This window comes from Ursus maritimus, unplaced genomic scaffold (genome assembly GCF_017311325.1).
Source record: "Ursus maritimus isolate PB19 unplaced genomic scaffold, ASM1731132v1 scaffold_13, whole genome shotgun sequence".
Taxonomy (NCBI): domain Eukaryota; kingdom Metazoa; phylum Chordata; class Mammalia; order Carnivora; family Ursidae; genus Ursus; species Ursus maritimus.
Genome location: NW_024423675.1, coordinates 56,232,064 through 56,255,036, shown reverse-complemented (window position 1 = coordinate 56,255,036; position 22,973 = coordinate 56,232,064). Strand labels below are relative to the sequence as shown.

Below are 22,973 nucleotides of genomic sequence, written 5' to 3'. Positions count from 1 at the left end.
GAACTCTAAAAGGAATACTGCCATTGAGCAGACAAAGACCATCCAAGGCCATTAGGGGGAGATTGGGTTGTAAAAGGAATATCAGTTTTTGGTGAATGTTGGGCTAAATGACCTCCAAGTTCTCTTCCAACTTTAAGATTCTATGATATAATAATTGTCAGTTAAAAATGAGGATTCTGGCTTCTATTGACCAGACTATTTTCTGAGAGAGAGCTCTTCAGTGACCTTGAGCATAGCATGTTCTGTAGACTGGGTGGTGCAGTGTCTTCATCCACCAAATGGGAAATAAAACTACCTACCTCATAGAGGTGTTATAAAGATTAACCAAATTGGTCAGCAAAGCACTGGTGGAGTTTCAGCATATAGTGTGCACTAAATACTGTTATCAATTTGCAGGTCATCTGCTCTACGCACAGTGGAGGGAACAGGAAATGGGATAAGCCCCGTCTCCCTCCTCTGGGGAGTTTCACACATAAAAAGTAACATTTCAAAACACGTTCGCAGGACTGCCCAAGGCCTCTCACTCTGTTGTGCGTAGGTATAATACAAAGGAAATTTAAAACTGTATAATACCAATCGGTTCATGTCAAGCTATACTTGGCAGTGAGTATCGGAGCACAACGAATGCTCTGGGAATTTGGAAAATAGAGCTCAAGCCCAAACATAGAGGAAGGAAAGTCGTGCATGTGTAGAGTGAGGACATCTTGGGAAGTACAGAGTAAAAACAGAGACCGAAGGTGAGGAAGGCCAGTCGGTGTGGTGGAGTTAGTAAGAGTCCCCCAGACTGTACAGGGATGAGGCATGGAGAGGGCAGAGGAATTCTATTAGCAGCCGGTCACATCTGAAGGGCTCTGTTTGGGGGGGACAGCGTATCTGCAGCACAGCCTGTGTAGGTACACTTGAGTGGAGGGTCGAGTGGCCTGTGAGGAAACTGGAGCCCCTGTCTCTGCAGGAAGCTGTGAGTGCCTAACGGGGGTGGGGGTCAGGAGGGATGGAAAGATAATTGCTCGTATATTGAGTTCCATCAGCTTTCACATCTGAAGCAGCTTTTGTTGTAAGGTGGTATATATATGAGTTGCTGACCTCTCTCTGCCTGAAAAATTGCAGGAATACTTTCAGGGCCTGGAATCTCATATGATCTTGACTGAAACACTCTTCAGAAAGATAATCAGCTTTGCAGTCCTACAGGAAACACAATTCCACACAGAACTGATGGCACAGGCTTCAGCTGTACTAAAGCGGGCTCACAAGAGGGGTGTGGAGTTGGAGTACATTCTAGAGGTGAGACTATTGACCTCATCCCTTCCCTACAGTAAACTCAACTGCAAAATACACCATTAAGGCAAGACATATCTACCCATGCCATTCAGCTCACAGAACTTTGGAACCCCCTCAGACTCAGCATCGTGTTCTGCCTTGTCCCCCTCGTATTTCCTCTTCCTATTTGGATAAAGGCTCTGCCATTCCTTCAGTCAACTAGATTCCCTACACACTGACTCTAGATAGGACATGATGATATTTGGGGTTTCTACAGTCAGACTAAAAAACTGCTGGCCCTTTCTTTACATGATTGAAAAAGACTTCAAGTGATTTTTAAAAAGATTTTCCAGTTTCAGCTAAAGTAAAAATCAGAATTTAGGAGTGACTGGTGTGGGATTTCTCCTTAGTAGAATGTCTGCACTGTATGTTCATATTTCTCAAATGGCTGCGGTAACTTTTTTTATTTGTGAATGTAATATATTGACTTCACTTTACTACGTGAAGTAAACACGCTCTTCCCTTTTGCTTCAATCATACATGCATCATCACTGTGGTAACTAATGAAACCACATGTATCAGATGCCTACTGTGTTCCAGGTGCCCTGGGTACAATCATTCCATTTAATCCTCATGATGGTCAAGAGAGTTATTATTATTATCGACGTTTTTTTAATGTTATAAATGAGGTTCAGAGAAATTTAGTGACTTGCCCATGTTCATACAGTGGGTTGGTTGCAGATGCCAAAGCCCATTCACAATGCTTTTCGGGGTCACCATCTGATTATGTGCTTCAAAGCCATCTTTTGCTTCCCAGAGCAAACCCCCAACACAAACATCTCCAACATGACTTTAAAGAGCATCTGTCAAATGTGTATTTTGCACACAAAAGAGGATCGCTGTTCCTGAATGAGGATTCTTTAGCTCACAGACTGATACTGTGTTTCTAGACGTGGTCTCATCTGGATGAAGACCACCAGGAGCTCAGCAGACAGCTGGAGGCGGTGGAAAGTAGCATCCCGAGTGTGGGGTTGGTGGAGGAGAGTGAGGACAGGCTCATCGACCGGATAGCACTCTACCAGGTCAGCGTCCAGTGGCATCCTGGTGTGAAAAGTTGCCACATTTTCTTTTGAAACTTGCCCATAGTTTTAACAGAATATAAACAAACTTGCAATCAAATATTTTATTAAGTATTTTTACTTTTATTTCAAGCTATTGACATTGTTGAAAGCAGATAGATTTAAGTGTTTGCTTTATAATAGAACATAAGAAAGATCTTTTTTTTTTTTTTTTTTTTACGAGAGAGCTCTTTGAAAATTCAACCTCTACCAAGCATTTTCTGTGCTGTTATGGTGGTGTCACAATATTCTCATAGCTTGATAGTTTTAAATGTACATCTATACTTAGATATGGATGAGCCATCTCAAAGGTTCTAATCTTACTTGGGTGCAAATAGCGAAGTCTGACTAACAGGGAGTAGGAACTTTATGGTGACCAGAGAAACTAAATTCTTAAAGAGAAAAACTGCATTGTCCAAACTTTTAACCCAGTATTTTCAATCAATTTTAGCATTTGAAATCCAGCCTTAATGAATACCAGCCCAAATTATATCAAGTATTAGATGATGGGAAACGACTGCTCATATCCATTAGCTGCTCAGATCTAGAAAGCCAGCTAAATCAACTGGGAGAACACTGGTTAAATACTACCAACAAAGTGTCTAAGGAGCTTCACAGATTGGAAACAGTATTGAAACACTGGACCAGGTAATACAATGACGAATATACATCATTTTAGATTAGTGCTCAAGAGTCTTTATAAGGTCAGTGGGTATGGGACTTGAAAAAGAGGATAGTGTGGAAAGTAAAGGCAAAAACAAAGCCCACAATTGGATTCTTATATAATTGCATAAACGTGTCATCAGAAGTGAGCAGGGAAGCAAGTGCCTAATGCACTTTCTCTTGGACCTTTGACCCTCCCTGGCCTATTGACGGTACATGGGTGGTCAAAGTAAAACCTTAGAAGGAGAAATAGAAGGAAAGTGTGTTTGAGAAAGTAAAGTTTCTTAAGGGCAATAGGAAGTATTCAGGAAAAGTAGAGGTTGATTTTACATGATGGAATACTCTATTTCTATGCCACCTTTATTTCTAAGAACTTTAATATTTTCTAAATAGCCTCAATGTGAAGGAGTAGGAGAAAGGGGTGTGTGGGTGTGTGTGTGTGTGAGCATTTACATTCAGCTTAGAAATGGGAAAGCTGAAGCTTGCTTACGGTATAAATTTGAAGGGAAATTGACAGTGTGAATGCAAGACACTATTCTCCCAAACCTGTTGTGTCTCTTCTTTTACAATGGGTATTGCTGACTAACATGGGTTAGCGGAAGAGATGTATTGGATGTTTACTTAATAGGTTCATTAACATAATTACAGATATCAAAGCGAATCTGCAGAACTTATTCACTGGTTACAGTCCGCAAAAGACAGGCTAGAATTTTGGACTCAACAATCTGTGACAGTCCCACAAGAACTGGAAATGGTCCGTGATCATCTAAATGCTTTCCTGGTAAGCCTGAGAATCAATTTTCTATACTTAATAAGCCAAGCTATAGAGTTTGTCAATGTTAACTATGTGTGGTCAGTAATTATGCAAAATAATAGGCTTCGACATTGCCTCATTAAAGCAATTTTCAAGGAATGGCTACACTTTGACTTTCATTCAAGGCAATGGTGTGCTTTCTTTTGTTTTCCTCTGGAGTGCTTACCATAACTTCCCTTCAAGATGTAAAGAAAAATTATTCATGTAGTAAAATGGTTCTTTTTCCTTAAATTAAAGGTCGGACTATTTAATCCTGGTTTGAACATTGCTACTTCTTTTAGGAGTTTTCCAAAGAAGTGGATGCCAAATCTTCCCTGAAATCATCTGTTCTGAGCACTGGAAATCAGCTTCTTCGATTAAAGAAAGTGGACACAGCTGCCCTACGTTCAGAGCTGTCACACATTGATAGCCAGTGGACTGACCTGCTGACAAATATTCCCACTGTCCAGGAGAAGCTCCACCAGGTATAGAAATAAGCATAGGTTTAAATCATAATAGTGGATTTAAGCAGTATTAAATGGGAAGAGTGCTTAATCTGCTTTTACTTACAAAATTAAATCAGCTTTGTCATAGACATTTGCCCTTTCTCTCTTTCATTGTTCTGCCTACTAAAAGTGACCTGTTCTACAAAGCCATGTCTACAAATGTCTATCTTCCAAGGACTTCTTTACTCTGTGTGCGTGTGTGTGTGTGTGTGTGTGTGTGTGTAGCAGAAGCTTCATCTGGCCTTGTTTAAACTCTTTGTCTCCTCATGAGTAAAACGTGGGTCCCTACAGTTCCCTCATAAAGTGAGTAGTTCTGAGGATTCAATCACAATATGTATAAAAGACCTATAATCTCCCTTACAATAGAACAACTGGCATTCAATAAATGTAAGTACTTCCCTTATCTGGAAATACACCTCCCTTCCCTGGATCCCAGACAGTGTGTGTTTATCTCTCTTTGATATTCCTCACTCTACCAGGTATGATAGCTGTGTTTAATGTCTGTCTTACCCTCCTAATCAGCAGCTACACATTTCTAGGGGGCAGGAAACATCTCACATTCATCTCTATATCTTCCTGCACCATATAGAAGTCCACAAATATTTTAAATGATTGCTTTTGTTTCTCCAAATCATTATAATAAATATCTACAAAAATGTACAATAGATGAAGTAAGATTCAGAATTCTAAGTATATTTTAGTTAAAGAGTAAAGAAATTGGCCATGCTCTTAGGAATAAATATTAGAGTGCCAAAAATCTAGAAAATGATAGTTTGTAGTGTGGTATTTTTCTTTCTTCCTTTAACATTCCTAAGTCATAATACACAGAAATTTTTACAAGATAATTAATAAAATACATCTGTTGAATGTTTTGTAGTTAAGTTTTTTTTAACTCATAAAACTAGCTATAAAATAAGAATAATATTTTCTTCTTACTGGTATTTTGATTAATTAGTTAATGTTTATGCAATGTTTATAGTATTGGATGTCAAGTGAACATAAGATGACTATTATTGTTCACTGTTTGCCTGATGTTTAATTTCAAACTTCTAATGAGGTTAGGATCCAAAGATGTCATTAAGAATTGTTATCTCTGTTGGTACACGAATAAGTATTAATGTAGGGTTTTTAGGTTGGCAGAATTCTGGCTTGAATTTTAATACTTGTGTCTTGTTCTGTCTCTTATTGGGCAGCTCCAGATGGATAAGCTGCCTTCCCGCCATGCCATTTCTGAAGTTATGACTTGGATTTCTCTCATGGAAAATGTTATTCAAAAGGATGAAGAGAATATAAAAAATTCAATAGGTTACAAGGCAATTCATGAATACCTTCAGAAATATAAGGTAATGGAACATTTTTTTCCTTTTTAACTATTCATATTTTAGGACTATTTTACTCAAAAGAACTCGAAAACTCAAATTATGGACATCAGATTTTGGAATGTATATTTCATATATAGTGACCAGATAGGGGTACAAGAGTAAGAAAACTGCCTCCCTAGTTGTAGACATAGAAAAGTTGTCCAGTATTAGGAATGATTTTGAATATGATTTTGTGTCATTTAAAAAATCATAGAACAAACCATGAGAGACTCTTAACTCTGGGAAACAAACTGAGGGTTGTTGAAGGGGAGGTGGGTGGGGGGATGGGGTAACTGGGTGATGTGATGAGCCCTGGGTGTTACATGCAACTGATTGAATAACTAAATTCTATATCTGAAACTTAAAAAAAAAAAGATAATTTTAAAGAAAAATGCTATAATTTATAAATATGTTATAATGACATTATATAATTTATCCAATTCTATATCCCCTACCTAAAATATATACATATATTTATATTCAACATACTAATAAATTCAAAATTTTACAAACAATTATAAATTCAAATTCAGTATATTTATATATTCAAAATTTATAAATTCAGGATGATCATATATTATATATATTTAACTTCTGATAATAATGAGTTATGTAAATATACACAGATTTTGCCATTTGGACCAAATCATGGAAATGATAATATTAATCTTAAAGTTACTTGAGGCTTTCCAATTCCTGATAAAATATAAAATATTTATGCGCATGATCTTGTTTTCTTATTTTCTCCCTTCACTTTTCAGGGTTTTAAGATAGATATTAACTGTAAACAGTTGACAGTTGATTTTGTGAATCAGTCCGTGCTACAAATCAGTAGTCAGGATGTGGAAAGTAAACGCAGTGATAAGACTGATTTTGCTGAGCAGCTTGGAGCCATGAATAAAAGTTGGCAAATCCTGCAGGGTCTAGTGACTGAGAAGGTAAGCCAAGTGGTCTCTTGTCCATATTTGTGCAAAAATGCCAAGAACAGACACACTCTCTAAAGAAAACTCATTTCCCAAGTAGTATAGGTACACGGAGCATGCAGATGTTTCTGCAGGGGACGCCACTGAATCCTATCGCTCTAAACATTCTTTACTCTTGTTCATTATTTTCTCTTCTACATCCTCTACTCTTCACCTATTATATGTTGTTTTACTTTTTAAAGATGCCTCTTAACTTCTTTTGACTTTCTTTTAAGTTGACTTCTTTACTTCCTTATCGATACTAGCCACCGGTCCATACTTGGTAAGATTCATTTTTTAATCGTATGTACAATAAACTGTATTTGAAGAATTCTTAATTTAGAGGGAATAGTGGCTTGAGTAATTGGAGGAAATAGTGGCTTGAGTTTAAAATAAAATTACACATTTCATTTCATTATGTTTTTTCAGATCCAGCTGTTGGAAGGCTTATTGGAATCTTGGTCAGAATATGAAAATAATGTACAAAGTCTGAAAACTTGGTATGAAACCCAGGAAAACAGACTAAAGCAACAACATCGCATTGGAGATCAGGCTTCAGTTCAGAACGCAATGAAAGACTGTCAGGTAACTTGAGCAGGTGGCTGGCAGGCATATGTCACAGCTTCATGGCATCTACCAAAGGAATTCTCAGGCCCTGGGGGTTAAGAGTGAAATACTGAAAAAAGTTTTGTTCGGTAATGAATTTCTGGGATTATGTGAGTTTATAGGGTTATTTTTTTCTTTAACCATTATGTTCTTTCACCTATTTAAAATAATTTGAAATTATGAGGATTTTGAGACTTACCCATAATTAGAGAGAATGCTACTAACCCTTCTATACTGATTATCAGATGTAATAATTATTAAGATTTTGACATATTTACCTGAATTGTTTCTTTTCTTAAATATTTTCTAGTGAACCCCAGATATTGTGTCATTTTATTCCTGCATACTACAATACACATCTCTAAGAAATTGCTCTTTTCTTATATAACCATAACATCATTATCACCACAAAAATTTTAACCATAATCCCTTAATATTATTCAGTGCTCAACGCATAATACCATTTCTTTGGGTTTCTTTAAAATGGTTTTTTTTTTCAGTTAATCTGTTTATATAAGGGTACAACAATGTCCACATGCTACATTTGTTATCAGATCTCTCAAGCCTCTTTAATATTTTTCTAATACAATTAACTTGTTGCAGAACCTATAGACTGGCCCCAGGTTCAGGATTAGCCTGTGGACTCACTTTAAAATGTCATTGACCTTGCTCTTCTCTTCTATCTCCTGTTACGGGAAGTTAGCACTAGACTTGAATGAATTCTGTTTTCGGGTCTAAGGAGTGCTTTGTAGGTGACAGGGTCCCATGTCCCACGGGAAGCATCCAGCAGCAGCCCCTTGTTCTATTGTTAGTGATAAGAATCTCTGGTTCAGGTGGAGTGAGCACACTCTACGTGTCTTCCAGTGACTTCGGAACACTTAACATTTGCTCAGGTATTCTTGTTTATACAAAAGAAATGGGAGGTATTACAGGTAGTACTGTAATAAAATTTTAAAAGAATTCAATAATTTTTAATGTACAGATTAGCTGTGATGGTTCTCTGTAGTGTTTCCAAAGACCAGTTGAAGACTCAGCTGTGAAAGAGTTCTACAGAAACACTCCTTTCCCCAAATCTTGTTTTCATATCATAGACTCAAAAAAGAAAGGCCTTTCATAATGATCTTTCTTCCAAGTAGCATTTTTTTCTGGGGACATATATAAAGAGAGACATATTTAAGCTCTGAGTTAAAGCTTTTCCATTCAGAAAAGTAAGAGCAGATTCCCTTGCGCTGGACTGACAAGCTAATGGATTGTAATTTCCAGAGTGCATAAAAATGGCAAAGAAAACCATCATATAGAGAAATACCTTGAAATTTTAAAAAATGCTTCACATCAGAAGAAGGATGTATAAAAGACTGAAGACCAAAATTATGCATCAGCTAGTCTCACTGCATTTCCAGTTTTCCAGGGTCCAGTAATATTTCTAATTTTGGCCATCAGTTTCATATATCAAAACGTACCCAAAAATCCAGAATTTCACAATTTTACTTTGAGGAATGAGAAGTCAGACCTCTTAAGCTCTTAAATTAAAATGTTTCCATTAAAGTTAAAAGATCATTTAAGTGTTAGCATTAGTAAGATTAGGGTTTCTTTGTTATGTCCTTGTGATAAACTTTATTGTTAAAACTGGAATTGTATACATTAACTTTTCCTTTTTTCTTCTTTCTCTCCTACTTTTTCTTACTATTTTTTTCTTCTCTTTCGTGTACTTTTTTTCTGCCATTTTCCGTTTTGTTTCTTTTCATGACTGATGTCCTCTATTTAACAGAGATGTTACTATCAGAAAATGTAGTGGAAGCTTGGCCAAGTTTTACTTTTACAGACCCAAATTTCAGTCTCACAGAAGGTCACACCAGGCAGTGTCAGGAGGAAAAGCTTGAGATGTGGTTTAAAGAACTTCACACACAATGCCAATTAGTGATTTTAAATGTAGTCATTTTTCTTGAAACAAAGAACAGAATGAAAGTAACCCACACAGTTATTTTGGGGCATCACATAAAAATCATAACAGCTTAATGGCAGGTTCTATTTGGCAATACCACAAACCTTGATAAAAATTTATTGTCATTTTTGAGCAATTGTTCCTCTGGACCAAAGTGTGGAATCCAAGCCAGCAGACTTAAATCGGCGACTGGATTTAAGCTTTATTTTGTTTAAAACATCTTGAATATTTTCCCACTCTTTCAGAGGTGATTTATTAATTTAAACCAACATAAAAAATAACATTTATGAATTAACTCAAGTTAAGGATGATTTATTGTAGCAAAAAAATGTTAGGTTTGGCTTTTTTCTTCATTGATCAGAAACAGAATCATCTTTTAATTATTATTGAAAGGAAAGGAAAACACACTTTCATTTTGTACAAAATATATATTTCAGTTTTGTTTCCTTCCTGGGTTTTGCTTTTATGCCAACATAAGCATGCGGGCCATTTTAGAGATGTGTCTTTAAGCAATGGATCATTCATTTAATATTGTTCCCTAAAAAAGTTAACATCTATGAATAAATAGGATAAATTTAATTCCAAAGGCTGAATTTAAGAATCATATTAAAGACATGTTGAAAGGATTGTTTATGGCTACCCTTTTAAAGAAGTAGAGAAAGAAATCCTTAAATAATAAAATTAATGATGTTTTCCATACTGCATAAAGGACCTATAACCCTAGTAATCACTATATTCATTCTCTGGTTAATTATCAAAGCTGTCAAAATATTGACAGAATTATGAAGTAGAAATGAAAATATAATATTAAAAACAAAAATGATCTCCTCAGGCTACTAATTGCATGAATCTCTAATTAATACATCAAGAAAAAAATAGCTTCATGATAATTAAGGAGAAGAAAAATAAATAAATCAGTACTGACTCATGGCTGATTACCAAATAACTGAACTGACTAATTCTATCCTACATTTGCCAAGTTTTTAGCAGCTTAAAAAACATTTCATATATATTATTTTGGAATTTTCTTCACTTTAACCTCCAAGGCCTACATATCCACATCTCTAGTTCTGTAAATATATTTCTGAATATAAACATGCAACCGTGCCTTAATATATGCTTCTCACATTGCCTGAACCTGGGATTTACGTCCTCGCCACAAGTCACATCTGGGGACTTGCCTCCAACACCATGCTGGAAGTCAGTAAGCTCAGAAGGCTTGGGTGCTAATCCCATCTCCCAACCTCACCAGCTCTGTAACCCAAGACAGGTTGTATAACTTGATCTCCCACTTATTCATCCATAAAATGTCGATAGCAGTCTCAGCCTTCCATACCAAGCTTTCCAAAGTTCCAATGGCATTAAGATATAAACTAGGGCTATACTGTATGGTTAAGGATGAACTCCAGAATGTTGCCTCATTGTATTTTCTTTTTTGAAGATTTCATACTGACCATTATAAATGCACGTCCCAAAGACAATAAGGATTTGATTCATGGGGGAAAAAAGCCTATAACCTTTCAAATCACATAGAATCAGGGAGAAAGAAAGGCTAAAAGAGATTCTGATTTTCTGTCTGAAGAAACAGACCCAGTGGAAGTTTCTAACTTAAAGTGGCACAACTTAATAGTAGCAGAAATGTAACCTAAACTCAGATACTGAGAATACCATCCTATTGCATTTCATCCAATGGCCCAGGACTATGTGTAACTTTTCCAACATGAATTTAAGAATATAAATCATGTTACCATTTCCCACATATATTTCTTTTCTTCTAACTTCTTGAAAAAAAATTACATGTTGCCATGTCTTTATCTATTGGGTAATCAAATTTTACTTAAACTTGGGGGGATATGAGGCTGTAATGGCTCAGTTTCAGTGCACCACAGAGTTTGATCATAGAACAATTTAAAATGACTATTTTTAATCTTTCAGGATCTAGAAGATTTGATTAGAGCAAAAGAAAAAGAGGTAGAGAAAATTGAGCAGAACGGACTTGCTTTGATTCAGAACAAGAAAGAAGAAGTCTCTGGTGTTGTCATGAGCACGCTGCGGGAGCTCAACCAAACCTGGGCAAATTTAGACCACATGGTAATGTTGCATGCAGGGACCTGACTCCAAACATGTCATGGTGTCTTGGTTTTCCTAAAATAACCAAGTAGATAGTTACAGAATCTCCACGTTATCTCTTTGTATTAAGTCTACTTCATTAACCTCTTTTATTTTATTTTATTTGAGATTTTTATTTATTTGTGAGAGAGAGGAAGAGAGAGAGTGCGTGCATGCACGTGCATGCAGGGGGAGAAGCAGAGGGGAAGCAGACTCCCCACTGAGTGTGGAGCCTGATGCAGGGCTCCATCTCCCAACCTGGAAGATCGTGACCTGAGCCAAAATCGAGTCAGATGCTTAACCAACTGAGCCACCCAGGAGCCCCTATTAACCTCTTTTTTAATAAAGTCTAGCTTTGGATATTTCCTATAATAAACATTATTATGAACATTACGCTTTTAGTAATCCCATCCATTCTCATGTGCACAGATACTGTCTAGGTATAGACAATTCTCAAATGTATATCCCTAGCCTGGATTTCTCTCCTAAACTATAGACAGAGACAGAGAGAGAAATCCAATTTATAGACATCTCCTCTTGCGTGACCAGTAGACATCTCATGTGTCCATGTCCAAACCAACCCCTGTTCTTCCCTCATGAACCTACGCTTTCTGCTGTCTCAGTTAACGACTGCTCTGCCCAGTTGCGTAGTAGGCAGAAGACGCAGAGTCCTCTCTCTCATACCCTGCGTCTGGTCCATCAGCAATCTTGTCGGCTGCCTTTTCTGCGCAAACCTAGAATCCAGCCCTTCCCCCCATCTCCATAGCCTACGCGTAGGTCTAAGTCAGTATCGTTGCTGGCCTTCATTATTTCAGTGGTCTCCATGCCAGAGAGGTCCTGTTAAATGGAAGCCAGATCACACCAGCCATCAGGTCAAAGCCCCACAGTAGCTTCTTGTCTTGTTCAAAATGAGGCCAAAACCTGGTGAGGACCCAGGACCTGGCCTCCCACAGTCTCTCCGACCTATCTTCTGCTGCTGTCCCACAGGTTCATTTTGCTTCTGGTTTCTCCTTACTCTTGAACTCCACCAGCATGTTCTACACTCAGGGGCTCTACGTTGGCTCTTCCCTCCACCTGGAACGCGATCCCTGACGTAGCCACGTGGGTTACTCCCTTTCTGCAAGCTCGTTGTTCAAATTCACCATCTCAGTGAGGGCTTTCCTTCCACTTTGTTTTAAGACACATCTTCCACATCCCTACCTCCCACTCCCCGAATCTCTTCTCTGCTTTTCTTTTATCAAGATTATTTATCAACATCTAACAGAGGATGCAGCCTACTTTTTTGTTTAGATTTCTCTCACTAAAATGTAAGCTCTACGAAGACATTTGATACATCTGTGCCTAATGGAGTGCTGAAGTCTCCATTAGTAAATATGTCTAACAACAAATACTGCTGTGCACACACCCGTGCGAGTAGTTATCGTTCACAACTCTGCAGAGATGGGGGCTAAGGCACAAGCAGGTTAAGTGACTGGGACCCATGGCCCAGCAAACAGCTTCTTACAGTCCGTGTACCCCTCCTGGTGCAGCCTTCTAGTCTGTCCTTATACTATCTTTAACCCAGTTTTAAATCTGTTTTATTGAATTTTATGCATTTTTATAAATCATCACAAATCTTGGAAATAAATTACTATATAAATAAATTAAGTGGTTCATTCACAGAAACATCTTCTCATGAAAACCGAGGAAAAATAATACAAAGAAGAAATAAACTATTTAAATATTCTGGTTAATCTCCTGGCTTTACTTTCTTGGATAGACTCGGTAGGTCCTCACTCCTGTCTGCACCTCTGGGCTTTACACCATTTCTGAGGCAGCACTTTCGTAGTCCGTTGGCCCATTAGATAGTAGCTTGATTGGTTTCAGCATTTTTTACAAATACCAAGAACAAAAGCAGAGAATGCAGGTACAAATTAATTTATATGATCTCTTTTCTTACTTATGGCCGTACTTCTACTTTATTCAAAGATTATATTTAGAAGATTAAAGGTGACATTCAGGAAATCCAAAGTAGATGTCTTTCCAAATGATACAGACCAAACTAAGAGCTTGAATTTTCTGTTGCAGATAAGTCTATGTAAAGAATGTTCTTAGATGTTTTGTCTTAAGATATGAATTTGAGTGTTTGTGTGTCTGTGTGTGTGCGTGCATATGTGCATTTGTGAAATAGAAAAAGAGAGAGAAGAGGGAGGGAGGAGATAGATAGACAGACAGACAGATTTTTATTTCATTTCCTGGGACCAGACTGCTTAGATTCAAATCTAGATCTCTCATGTTCCAATAGTATGATCTCAGGTGATCTTCATAACGTCTTTGTGCCTCAATTTTTTCATCTGTAAGATGGGGATAATAATTATACCCACTTCATAAGGTTGTTATAAGGATTAGATGAGTTAATGCATTTAAAATAATGATTAATGTATTTCCTAACTGTGGTATTAAGTATATTGATCTTTTATCACTTTTATATTTCCAGATATATAGAATGTATATTACGTATATTTAGGTACAAAGGTTGTAAATTACCCTTTTTAAGCATTTTAATTTGGACTGAGTGGTCAAAAATTCACAAAAAGACGTACATTTCAATGTTGCTATGTCTTTTCAAATCTTTTTTTTTCTAGTTTATTTATAATGCCTGAAACCCTGATGAAGTTCTTAAATATTAATGTTGTTTCCATCAATTCAGTATGTATTCAGTCATTTTAAATATTTAAAATTTTAAATATTATGCAAGTATAAGAAGCATCTGTCTCTTTCAAAAGGTTGGGCAATTAAAGATACTGTTGAGGTCCGTGTTTGACCAATGGAACAATCACAAGGTGGCCTTGGATGAGATAAACAGCTACCTCATGGAAGCCAGATACTCTCTTTCCCGCTTCTGTCTGCTGACTGGCTCTTTAGAAGCCGCACAAGTTCAGGTGGACAATCTTCAGGTAAGGAGTGAATTTAACCCGTCTTTAATATTCTTTTTGATTTGAGAAAATTAAAAAAAAAAGCAAACGTGAACAGCATCCTGGAATGTTGCTGTGTATTGTTTACATTTAATTATTTTTAAATATTTAAAATTAAGCCTACCTGCTTTATTTGTAACTTAAACACACTTGCCTGTGGATACCAAATTTCTGGATTAGTTGGTATTTAAATGATTTTTAAAATTCTATTATATAAATATCCACATGAAGGCGTTTTATAAAATGATTTTACATCCAAACCAACCTCCTTGATCTATTGTTGCTGCCTTGACGTCTTCCCTTTCTCTCTTTATTCTGCTTCTCCAAACATATTCTCAGGGACTAAAAAGAAAACAAAGAAAACAGAGAGAAAGATAGCCAAAATGGTAAACTTGCAAACTATTAAGTAGAAGACTGTGCCAAGTCCTTTCGTTCAGCATAATATCAGTAGTCTGTCTGATGCGTACACATAAGTCTCTTTTTCTAGCACTTACTGCTTGGTTTCCTGTGTGCCCGTCATCACTGTACTCATACAGGATGACCTCGCTGCTGTTTGCCTCTGCAGAGCACTGTCTCCTACCTCAGGCCCCTGCCTTCGAATCGGCTGCTGCCCTCACTCCCCTGCGCACCACGCACTGACTGGGCACTCTCACCTGTGGCCGCTCTTTCTCCCTGGCTAATGCACACAGACTGGGATACAAGATGGGCAGGATAGGCCCTCAAGAGATGGGATGCCAGCAAGAGCCCAGCATGTCCCCTCCTGACATCAGTCCACTTCCCTGGCTTGGCAATGAAAGTTTATATGTTGCTGACCTCATACACAGACTCTCTGATCAGGGAATGCCTTTTCTTGGGGATGGGTAGGAGGGAGGAGGGATAAAATGTATGTATCCATGATTTCTTTAAACCTTAAATAGTTGTTGCAGATACTGAGAATCATTAAAATTTGCTTTGAGAATAGTAAGTTTGAAAACAGATTTTATAACTTTGAGGCGATTAGAAGCCTCTTCTGTGTTTAACACCAGTACCTGCTGTCTTCAGATATGAATGGGTTTTGATTTGGTGGCAAGCAGATACTGGTGTTAAATAGAGCTGGGTTTTTGTAACCTGTGTCACCTAGAGTTTTACTAAGAACTGAGGGCACATATTGCATGGTGCACTGGGTGTTATATGCAAATAATGAATCATGGAACTTTACATCAAAAACTAAGGATATACTGTATGGTGACTAACATAACATAATAAAAAATTATTATTAAAAAAAAAAAAGAACTGAGTCTAGCACTCCAGCAGTGTTTACCGGGAAATGTCTTCTTCAAGATCCTTCGCTAGTCCTTGGTAGAAGACCGTGCCAAGTCTGTAGCCTGTCTAATAAATATGCTTTGAGAGGAATAACACCCAGAGACAGAACTTATAAGTGGTACTCAGAAAAGCCATGACCTCTTAAGGTCTGATTATTCAGAGTTTCTGGTAGAACAACTCTAGATATGTAATAAAATGGAGACCTGGGTTTTGACTTTGAATAGCAAAGGCAGTGACACATATCACTGCTATAGCTTCCTACTAGGTGATGGACAGGGACACTCACGTGAGCTCTCCCAGCAGAATTCCAAATGCCACTGTAAGAACATTTAGTTGTTCGGGATCTCTTTTCACATCCATAAGAACAAAATTATAAAAGAAGAAATGATTATCTAAGGAAAATTTATAAAGCATTGGAACAAAGTCATGGTTTATGTATTTTTATGTACATGTTTATGGAAACAGCTATAAATTACTTTTAAACTTGATTATTAGAATTTATATCCTGTCATGTCATCTATGGCACTTTTTTTTTTTTTTTAATTTTGGGGCAGAATCTTCAAGATGATCTGGAAAAACAGGAAAAGAACTTGCAGAGGTTTGGCTCTGTCACCAACCAACTGTTAAAAGAGTGTCACCCACCCGTGACAGAAACGCTTACCAATACGTTAAAAGATGTCAATATGAGGTATGGAACATGCTTAGTTTACACGGTTATGCATTATTTGTATCACAACCTTATTACAAATAATGATACAGTTAAAACCCACTGGCATTTTGAATTTGAGCTTTATAGATTCTATTCTACTAATGTTTCAGTTTTCACAAATGAATTTAATGTAACTAAATATAATGAAGAGACTTAGAAAGATATTAAAACTGCTGTCTACCCAAAGATGGACTTCATTTCTACTATCTTCCCTTGAAATATGAGTGGGCAATATTACATAGTAAAATTATGTCAAATAGAAATGAGACATCTCTGAATTATTCCCATATTCACATGAAGCAGGATCATGAAAATAAAAGAGCAAATAACAGCATTTGGTAAGAGGTGTTAATCTGCCCGTGAGTGTTGGCTATTGTTTCCAGATGGAACAACTTGCTGGAAGAGATTGCTGAGCAGCTGCACTCCAGCAAAGCCCTACTTCAACTTTGGCAAAGATACAAGGACTACTCCAAACAGTGTGCTTCCACAGTTCAGCAGCAGGAGGGTCGAACCAATGAGCTCCTGAAGGCAGCCACCAACAAGGACATTGCTGATGACGAAGTTGCTACATGGATTCAAGATTGCAACGTATGTGTAGGAACGCTGCTGTTTTCCCACCATGCCAGTCTTAGCCATCTCAAGTTTAGCAAAGCTAGTGCTGATGTCTGTAAGCCTTTGGTATGTCTCATCATGTGGGACAGCTACCCAAAACTTGTTTTAAGGATCAAAGAGCCTGCTAGGTTTTCAGAACACAGTTGCATATGTATCAGATTTAAGAGGTCCCTCCCGCTGTTTCATTTTTATAGATGAGTTGTTTCCCCATTTTTCCTAATGGCATACCATCTTTGTGAAGATTTAGGTTGTTGGTTTTTATGTATTTGTCAATATTAGGAAATGAGAGAGTATGGAGAATAATGTTATATTTTTTAAAAATCCACCATGAATGGTATTACCTAGTTAGGTCCATTATTTCTTATGTAAGCATCAACATAATTACTTTTTCTAAGAATGTAATAGTAGAAGTCTTTCTCTCCTGATTTACTGGTATACCTCTTTTTAATAGCTTTTTAATATTTCTTTTTTTCACTGAAGTTGCCAATAACCTACTTTAGGTTTTCAGAAACAGTTCTCTTGTTTCACCCATTACATGGTTCTTACGATTTGTCCTTATTTGTCTTTATTTTAATGAACTTGTTTCAAAGATCCTCTTGTAAACTTTCCCAAATTGGTTTATTAGAATTAGGCAAGTTACGAAAAGCACACAAATTTCAACCTATTCTAATACTGTCTCGTGAATGCTAAATAAGCACTTTAGAGCTAAAGTTTAATACTAAAGATAATATGTTTTTCTCTCCTTCTTCCACATAGTTTATCCTTATAAGATTTGTCATTTTCAATTTTCAGTCCTCCTGAGTTGACACATACACTCCTATTTTAGGGGAGTAATGCTCCAATTATCTCTCTGAATTTGTCTAAGATCTGTGTCAAGGTCAAAGCTGCCTTTTGTTTTTCTCCCTCTCATAGGAGTCACTTTCTAGATAGAGCAGGCTCTACTCTTTCACCATGTCTGGTGGAGTACCAGCAACAGGTAGAAGAACCAGTCATGTGTCATCTCTTAGTGGTAGATGGAAACCAGAAACAAGGAATTTCCATTGGCTTGAATTTTAAGCATTTAAGAGTGTCCCACAAAAAGTGGAGGCAGGAGAAGCCATGGAAAAGAATGGAGATACAGTTGGCTTCAGTCCCTGCTCACCAGGGCCGTTGCTGGGCTTCTAGGCTCCACTGAGACAGGGGGATCTGTGCAATCACTATAATGCAACCACACGTACGAAAGATGTTGTTGACAAACTTACCCATTGTGTGTACAATATTAAGCAGGAAAAGATAAAATGTAGCACTATATTTTTGATTTGATATCAACTACATGAAAAGATAGGAAAAACATGCCAAAATGTTTCCATTTATTGGCTCTTCTTGTAGATAATGTTTCTTCTTATGTATGTTTCTCTGCATTTCCCCCCAACATCCTACAATGAACTTATGGGGCTCTTATTATAAGAATAGTACATGTATCTCTAAAAAATGTCAACACGCATCCATGTTTAAAAATCAGATTTAATTCTTCATTATTTTTCTGCAGGTGAGAGTTATTTGGTGTAATAATTTGACAAGTAAGAATTGAGTGTTTCCAGATATGTGGTCCTTTGCTGATTATCAGTTTAAGGAGTACACTTACCATGCTGTTTCATAATGGGCATATTTTCATCGTCTGTAGGATCTCCTCAAAGGACTGGGGACAGTGAAGGATTCCCTTTTTGTTCTGCATGAGCTGGGAGAGCAGCTCAAGCAACAGGTGGATGCTTCGGCGGCATCAGCCATTCAATCTGATCAGCTGTCTTTGAGTCAACACCTATGTACCCTAGAGCAGGCTCTTTGCAAGCAGCAGACTATGTTACAGGTATGTCACAGAGCTCATATTTGGTATGTGTTATAAATTGGCTTTCTCTATAACATCTGAGCCTAACCACAGGAAAAGAAAATTTTTTCATCATTGAAAAAACGCTTCTTTCAAGACCAAAGAATTAAAAAGTAAATGAACTTGGAAGTTCCAATGGGGACAAGGGAAGGTGGGAGTCTTGCACTATTCTTTACAATGTAATTTTGCCCCTAAAGCAATGCTTCCTTCCACGGTACTGAGTAAAATACGTTCGACTAATAAATACTAAGTGGCTTTGTTGTTGACATTCATGTTTATATAACAAGTTTTTGCCAAGAATCAGAATATTTTTCTGTTTAGTAATATATTTTAAAAATAACTTTAATTGGTCAATTAATATGGTATCTAGGAGTAATTCTAAATTTTCAAAAAATTACAGGAATAAAGAGAAGAAAAGTTAAATCATGTAGCCTTGTTTCTTTAGTTATGGCATCTTGAGGATGGCAATTTGACACAAGAATATGAAAAATAATTTCACTATTCAGTTGCCCTTTCATTAGATATCTAAATACCAATTTTCTTTTGTGAAAAAAAAAAAAGGCTGGAGTTCTTGACTATGAAACCTTTACCAAGAGCTTAGAAGCATTGGAGGCCTGGATAGTAGAAGCTGAAGAAATATTACAAGGGCAGGACCCTAGCCACTCATCTGATCTCTCAACCATCCAGGAGAGGATGGAAGAACTTAAGGTAAGTACATTCAAATCCTAGGCCTAGATCTTTTATCTTTTGTCCTCAAAATCTTAAGGAATACTCACAACTCCTGACATAGGCCTACTTTTTATTTTGAGCTTCCAAAGAAACCCTTCCCAGCTCTGTTTTCCTGCAATGCACACACACTGATTTCACACCCTGTGATGGGAGCCGGCCCGGGGCAGTCCTCGGATTCCAGCTCACTCCTCCTTCCCGCCTCTCGTCCCTTCCCCTGCCCGGTGGGTCACCTCCTCCTTCGGAGCTCTTGAACTTCCTGTCTCTATCTTTACCCTCATCCACTCTTAGGCAAGTCCCCTATATCTCGGACCCTGGCAACAGCCTCTGTGGCCCTCTGTGCAGCCACCCAACCCCTCCAACCCACAGCTACCAGAATGATCTTTTTCTTTTAATGGGTTTTACTTACTTATGAACTATTTTAAACATCCAGTAAATAAAATGATAACAATAGACATACCAGTTTTATCATATTATTCCTCTGCTTTAGACCCTCCATTGGTTTGCACTGCTCTCAGGGTGAAGACCAGTGTGGATCATCATGCCCTGTGGACCTGGCTTCCATCTTCCTTAGGGTCTTGTCTTCACCACTGTACATCTCAGTGTCCATCACAGTGCTTCCTAGCATCTCCGCACATAACATCACCTCTTTCTGGAAGTCGTTTGTTGGCCCCACCAACTCCCTTCCACCAAAAGGAATGAACTTTTGGTCATTTTGTTCAATGTCATTCTCTTAAGAAAGTTCCCCTTTTTGTTCATGGTCAGGCTCCCCCATGACACTTTCACAGCACACTATTCTTTTTCTTCAAAATTTTTTACAGACCATTTAATTACGTTAATGCGATTCGGTGACTACTATTGTGGAATAGTATTATTGGAATAGTTCTTACTGTCTGGAAGCCCCATAAGCCCCTATTGCCTGTCAGTTTTGTTCACTGCTGATATCTGCCCATGAAAGTTCTACCATTTGATTGTTACACTTTTGACTTCAACAGTTGGAAAGATGTATTCTGTCTTTAGGGTAATGAGCCTATTTCAGAGCATTCAGAGAGAAAACAAACACAGCCAAAGGTGTCCTGCCATTTTCCTCTGCCTATAGCCAATTTCCTAGATGGAGTTACAATGCCCACTTGAAAACCAGAAAAGACAGTTTGTCCTGTGTTTGAAGGGAAAGAGGAGCTCTGAAAGCTTTGTCAGCTGAGTCTCACCAACTTTGGGATTGGGTCCAAGGACCTAAAACTGAAGCTGCTGGGATAATACGTGGTGACTTCAAAGCTCGAACGGGATCGCCATTCATCTAGCAAGCGCTCAATGGCTCTTGTTTCCCCAGCTCTACCACTTACTAGCTGGGTAGCCATGAGCAATATACTCATCGTTTCTGAGCCTCTTTTTTCTCATCATAACGTTGGAATAGTCATGGTACTTACCTTAGGGGATTGTCTTGCAAATAAAATGAGTTACTACTGGTAAAGCTCTTATACTATTACTTGGTTTATAATAAGTGCTCAAGAAACGTTAGCTATTACTATTATAATGGTTACCATTATAAATATTCTTATTGATATTAGATAATAAAGGAGCAGATTAGCATAGACAAAGGGAAGATAAAGGGTAGGAAATAAGCCTTTTCTGTCATCAGCATAATTTTCATCCATCAGCAAGTAAACTACTAAACGTTCAGTGGAAGCTAGTGAGGAGCTCTAGCAGCGGGGGCAACAGCAGCGGAAGGGGTTAGGAGTCGCAGCTCTCCTTTATTTGCAGCTCTGGAGATGACAAGTCAGTGGCCTAGAAATGCAGGGGATAACCAAAGACCTTCATCTTCCTAAAATCAGAAGGTCACTGTGCAGTTTGAAAGAACTCTGCCTTTTCTGACCATAGTGCTAAACTGGCTTTTAAATTTTGCTTCCAGGGGCAGATGTTAAAATTCAGCAGCATGGCCCCCGACCTAGACCGTCTAAATGAGCTTGGATATAGGCTACCGCTGAATGATAAAGAAATCAAAAGGATGCAGAATCTGAACCGGCACTGGTCTCTGATCTCCTCTCAGACCACAGAGAGATTCAGGTAGAGTAACCAAGAGATGTTTGGGCCACCCTGATATACCAGTAGATAGAAGTGCATGGTTTGTGCATATTTATAAATTCCAGGTCTTTCCAGTGATACAAAATTTGAACTAGAAGTGGCGAGCTCAGATTGTGGTTTCCCATGCTTGATGTACGAAATATTGTTTCAACAAAAAAGAAAAAGAACTTATTTTTCATGAGACTATATTAAGGGTACATACATAATTTTATCATTTTGAAAACCTGCCATTTTAAACTTTTTTTTTTTCTTTTTTAAAAATTTACTACCTAACATTGAAAGCTTTGTGGTGGTCAAACTAGAACTGGAGGCAGAGGATATTTATTTAATCTAGCTTTATATGTTGACAATTTAAGAATTAACAAACAACAACATAATCATTACTCTTTTTCCTTTGTTTTGTCAGTAAGTTGCAGTCATTTTTGCTGCAACACCAGACTTTCTTGGAAAAATGTGAAACATGGATGGAATTCCTGGTTCAGACGGAACAGAAGTTAGCGGTAGAGATTTCAGGCAATTATCAGCATCTTTTGGAGCAGCAGAGAGCACATGAGGTAAGTTATGCTGCTAGGTTTTGGGGTTGTGAAACTGTTTTCGATCTTTAGAAAAGGCTGTACGATGCCCTGTGGAGGGTTCAGGCACCGTACCTTGTGCTAAGTCTGCCCAGGTGTAGGCATTGTTTTGCCTTCTTTCTTAAGTTTGAGGTTTTCGTATCTTAATTACAAAAATGTGATCCAGTTCTTTGCTTCCATCGTCAGTTTTAAAAATGTAGCAGGCTTCAATATCCTACAATGTATACTGCCAGAATTGTGGTAAAAGTCTATACTTATGGGGGGTGGGGAGGGGAGTCAGGGGTGTGTGTGGAAGGAATGCAGAAAGTTAGACAATTTTCAAATTGAGTTACATACCACATTAATATTGCCAAGGCTAGTTGCTTAAGAGAGTATGCTTTGATTGCAAGTCTTTGATAAATGAAAATTGTATGTTCTGTAAAAAAACATACCGTATTTTATACTTGGAAATCAAGCCGCCAAATATCTCCGAGAGCACCTCTTGATCAAATTGCACCATAATTATTTCTTAAGTAACACTGAAAAGAGAACTAGATACAAAAAGTAAAGTAATTAATTTGCTGCTCGTCTCGATTTTGCTGTTTACTGGTACAACCACATTGGCCCATGTGTTTCTGAAATATAAACAAATGGAGAAATGGGATTTACCTAAAAGCAGAGAAAAGCTTAAAAGAACTTAAAAGGGAATGAAACTAATTTTAAAGTATTTTGCTTAAATTTTAAAAACAGAGACTTTAAATATGTATAAGGTATTTTTAAGTCCAGTTTTATCAAGTTGACTGAAGATGGAATTAAAGACAATGAATCAAAACTAAGTGAGATATCACCTTATACC

The 22,973-nt window shown here is 37.5% G+C and overlaps 1 protein-coding gene across 1 annotated transcript in view; it reads left to right on the top strand.

Moving 5' to 3' along the window:
• SYNE1 (spectrin repeat containing nuclear envelope protein 1) overlaps positions 1 to 22,973 on the top strand; it is a 442,550-nt gene that overhangs the window by 340,927 nt on the left and 78,650 nt on the right. The window contains exons 106-121 of the mRNA XM_040627972.1: positions 1,108 to 1,281; positions 2,208 to 2,339; positions 2,827 to 3,023; positions 3,687 to 3,819; positions 4,134 to 4,316; positions 5,531 to 5,680; positions 6,460 to 6,636; positions 7,090 to 7,245; positions 11,144 to 11,299; positions 14,083 to 14,253; positions 16,128 to 16,261; positions 16,666 to 16,870; positions 18,558 to 18,740; positions 19,320 to 19,466; positions 21,394 to 21,548; positions 21,973 to 22,120. Coding sequence (XP_040483906.1) covers positions 1,108 to 1,281; positions 2,208 to 2,339; positions 2,827 to 3,023; positions 3,687 to 3,819; positions 4,134 to 4,316; positions 5,531 to 5,680; positions 6,460 to 6,636; positions 7,090 to 7,245; positions 11,144 to 11,299; positions 14,083 to 14,253; positions 16,128 to 16,261; positions 16,666 to 16,870; positions 18,558 to 18,740; positions 19,320 to 19,466; positions 21,394 to 21,548; positions 21,973 to 22,120 — 2,601 coding nt within the window. The remainder of the gene's footprint in view (positions 1 to 1,107; positions 1,282 to 2,207; positions 2,340 to 2,826; positions 3,024 to 3,686; positions 3,820 to 4,133; positions 4,317 to 5,530; positions 5,681 to 6,459; positions 6,637 to 7,089; positions 7,246 to 11,143; positions 11,300 to 14,082; positions 14,254 to 16,127; positions 16,262 to 16,665; positions 16,871 to 18,557; positions 18,741 to 19,319; positions 19,467 to 21,393; positions 21,549 to 21,972; positions 22,121 to 22,973) is intronic.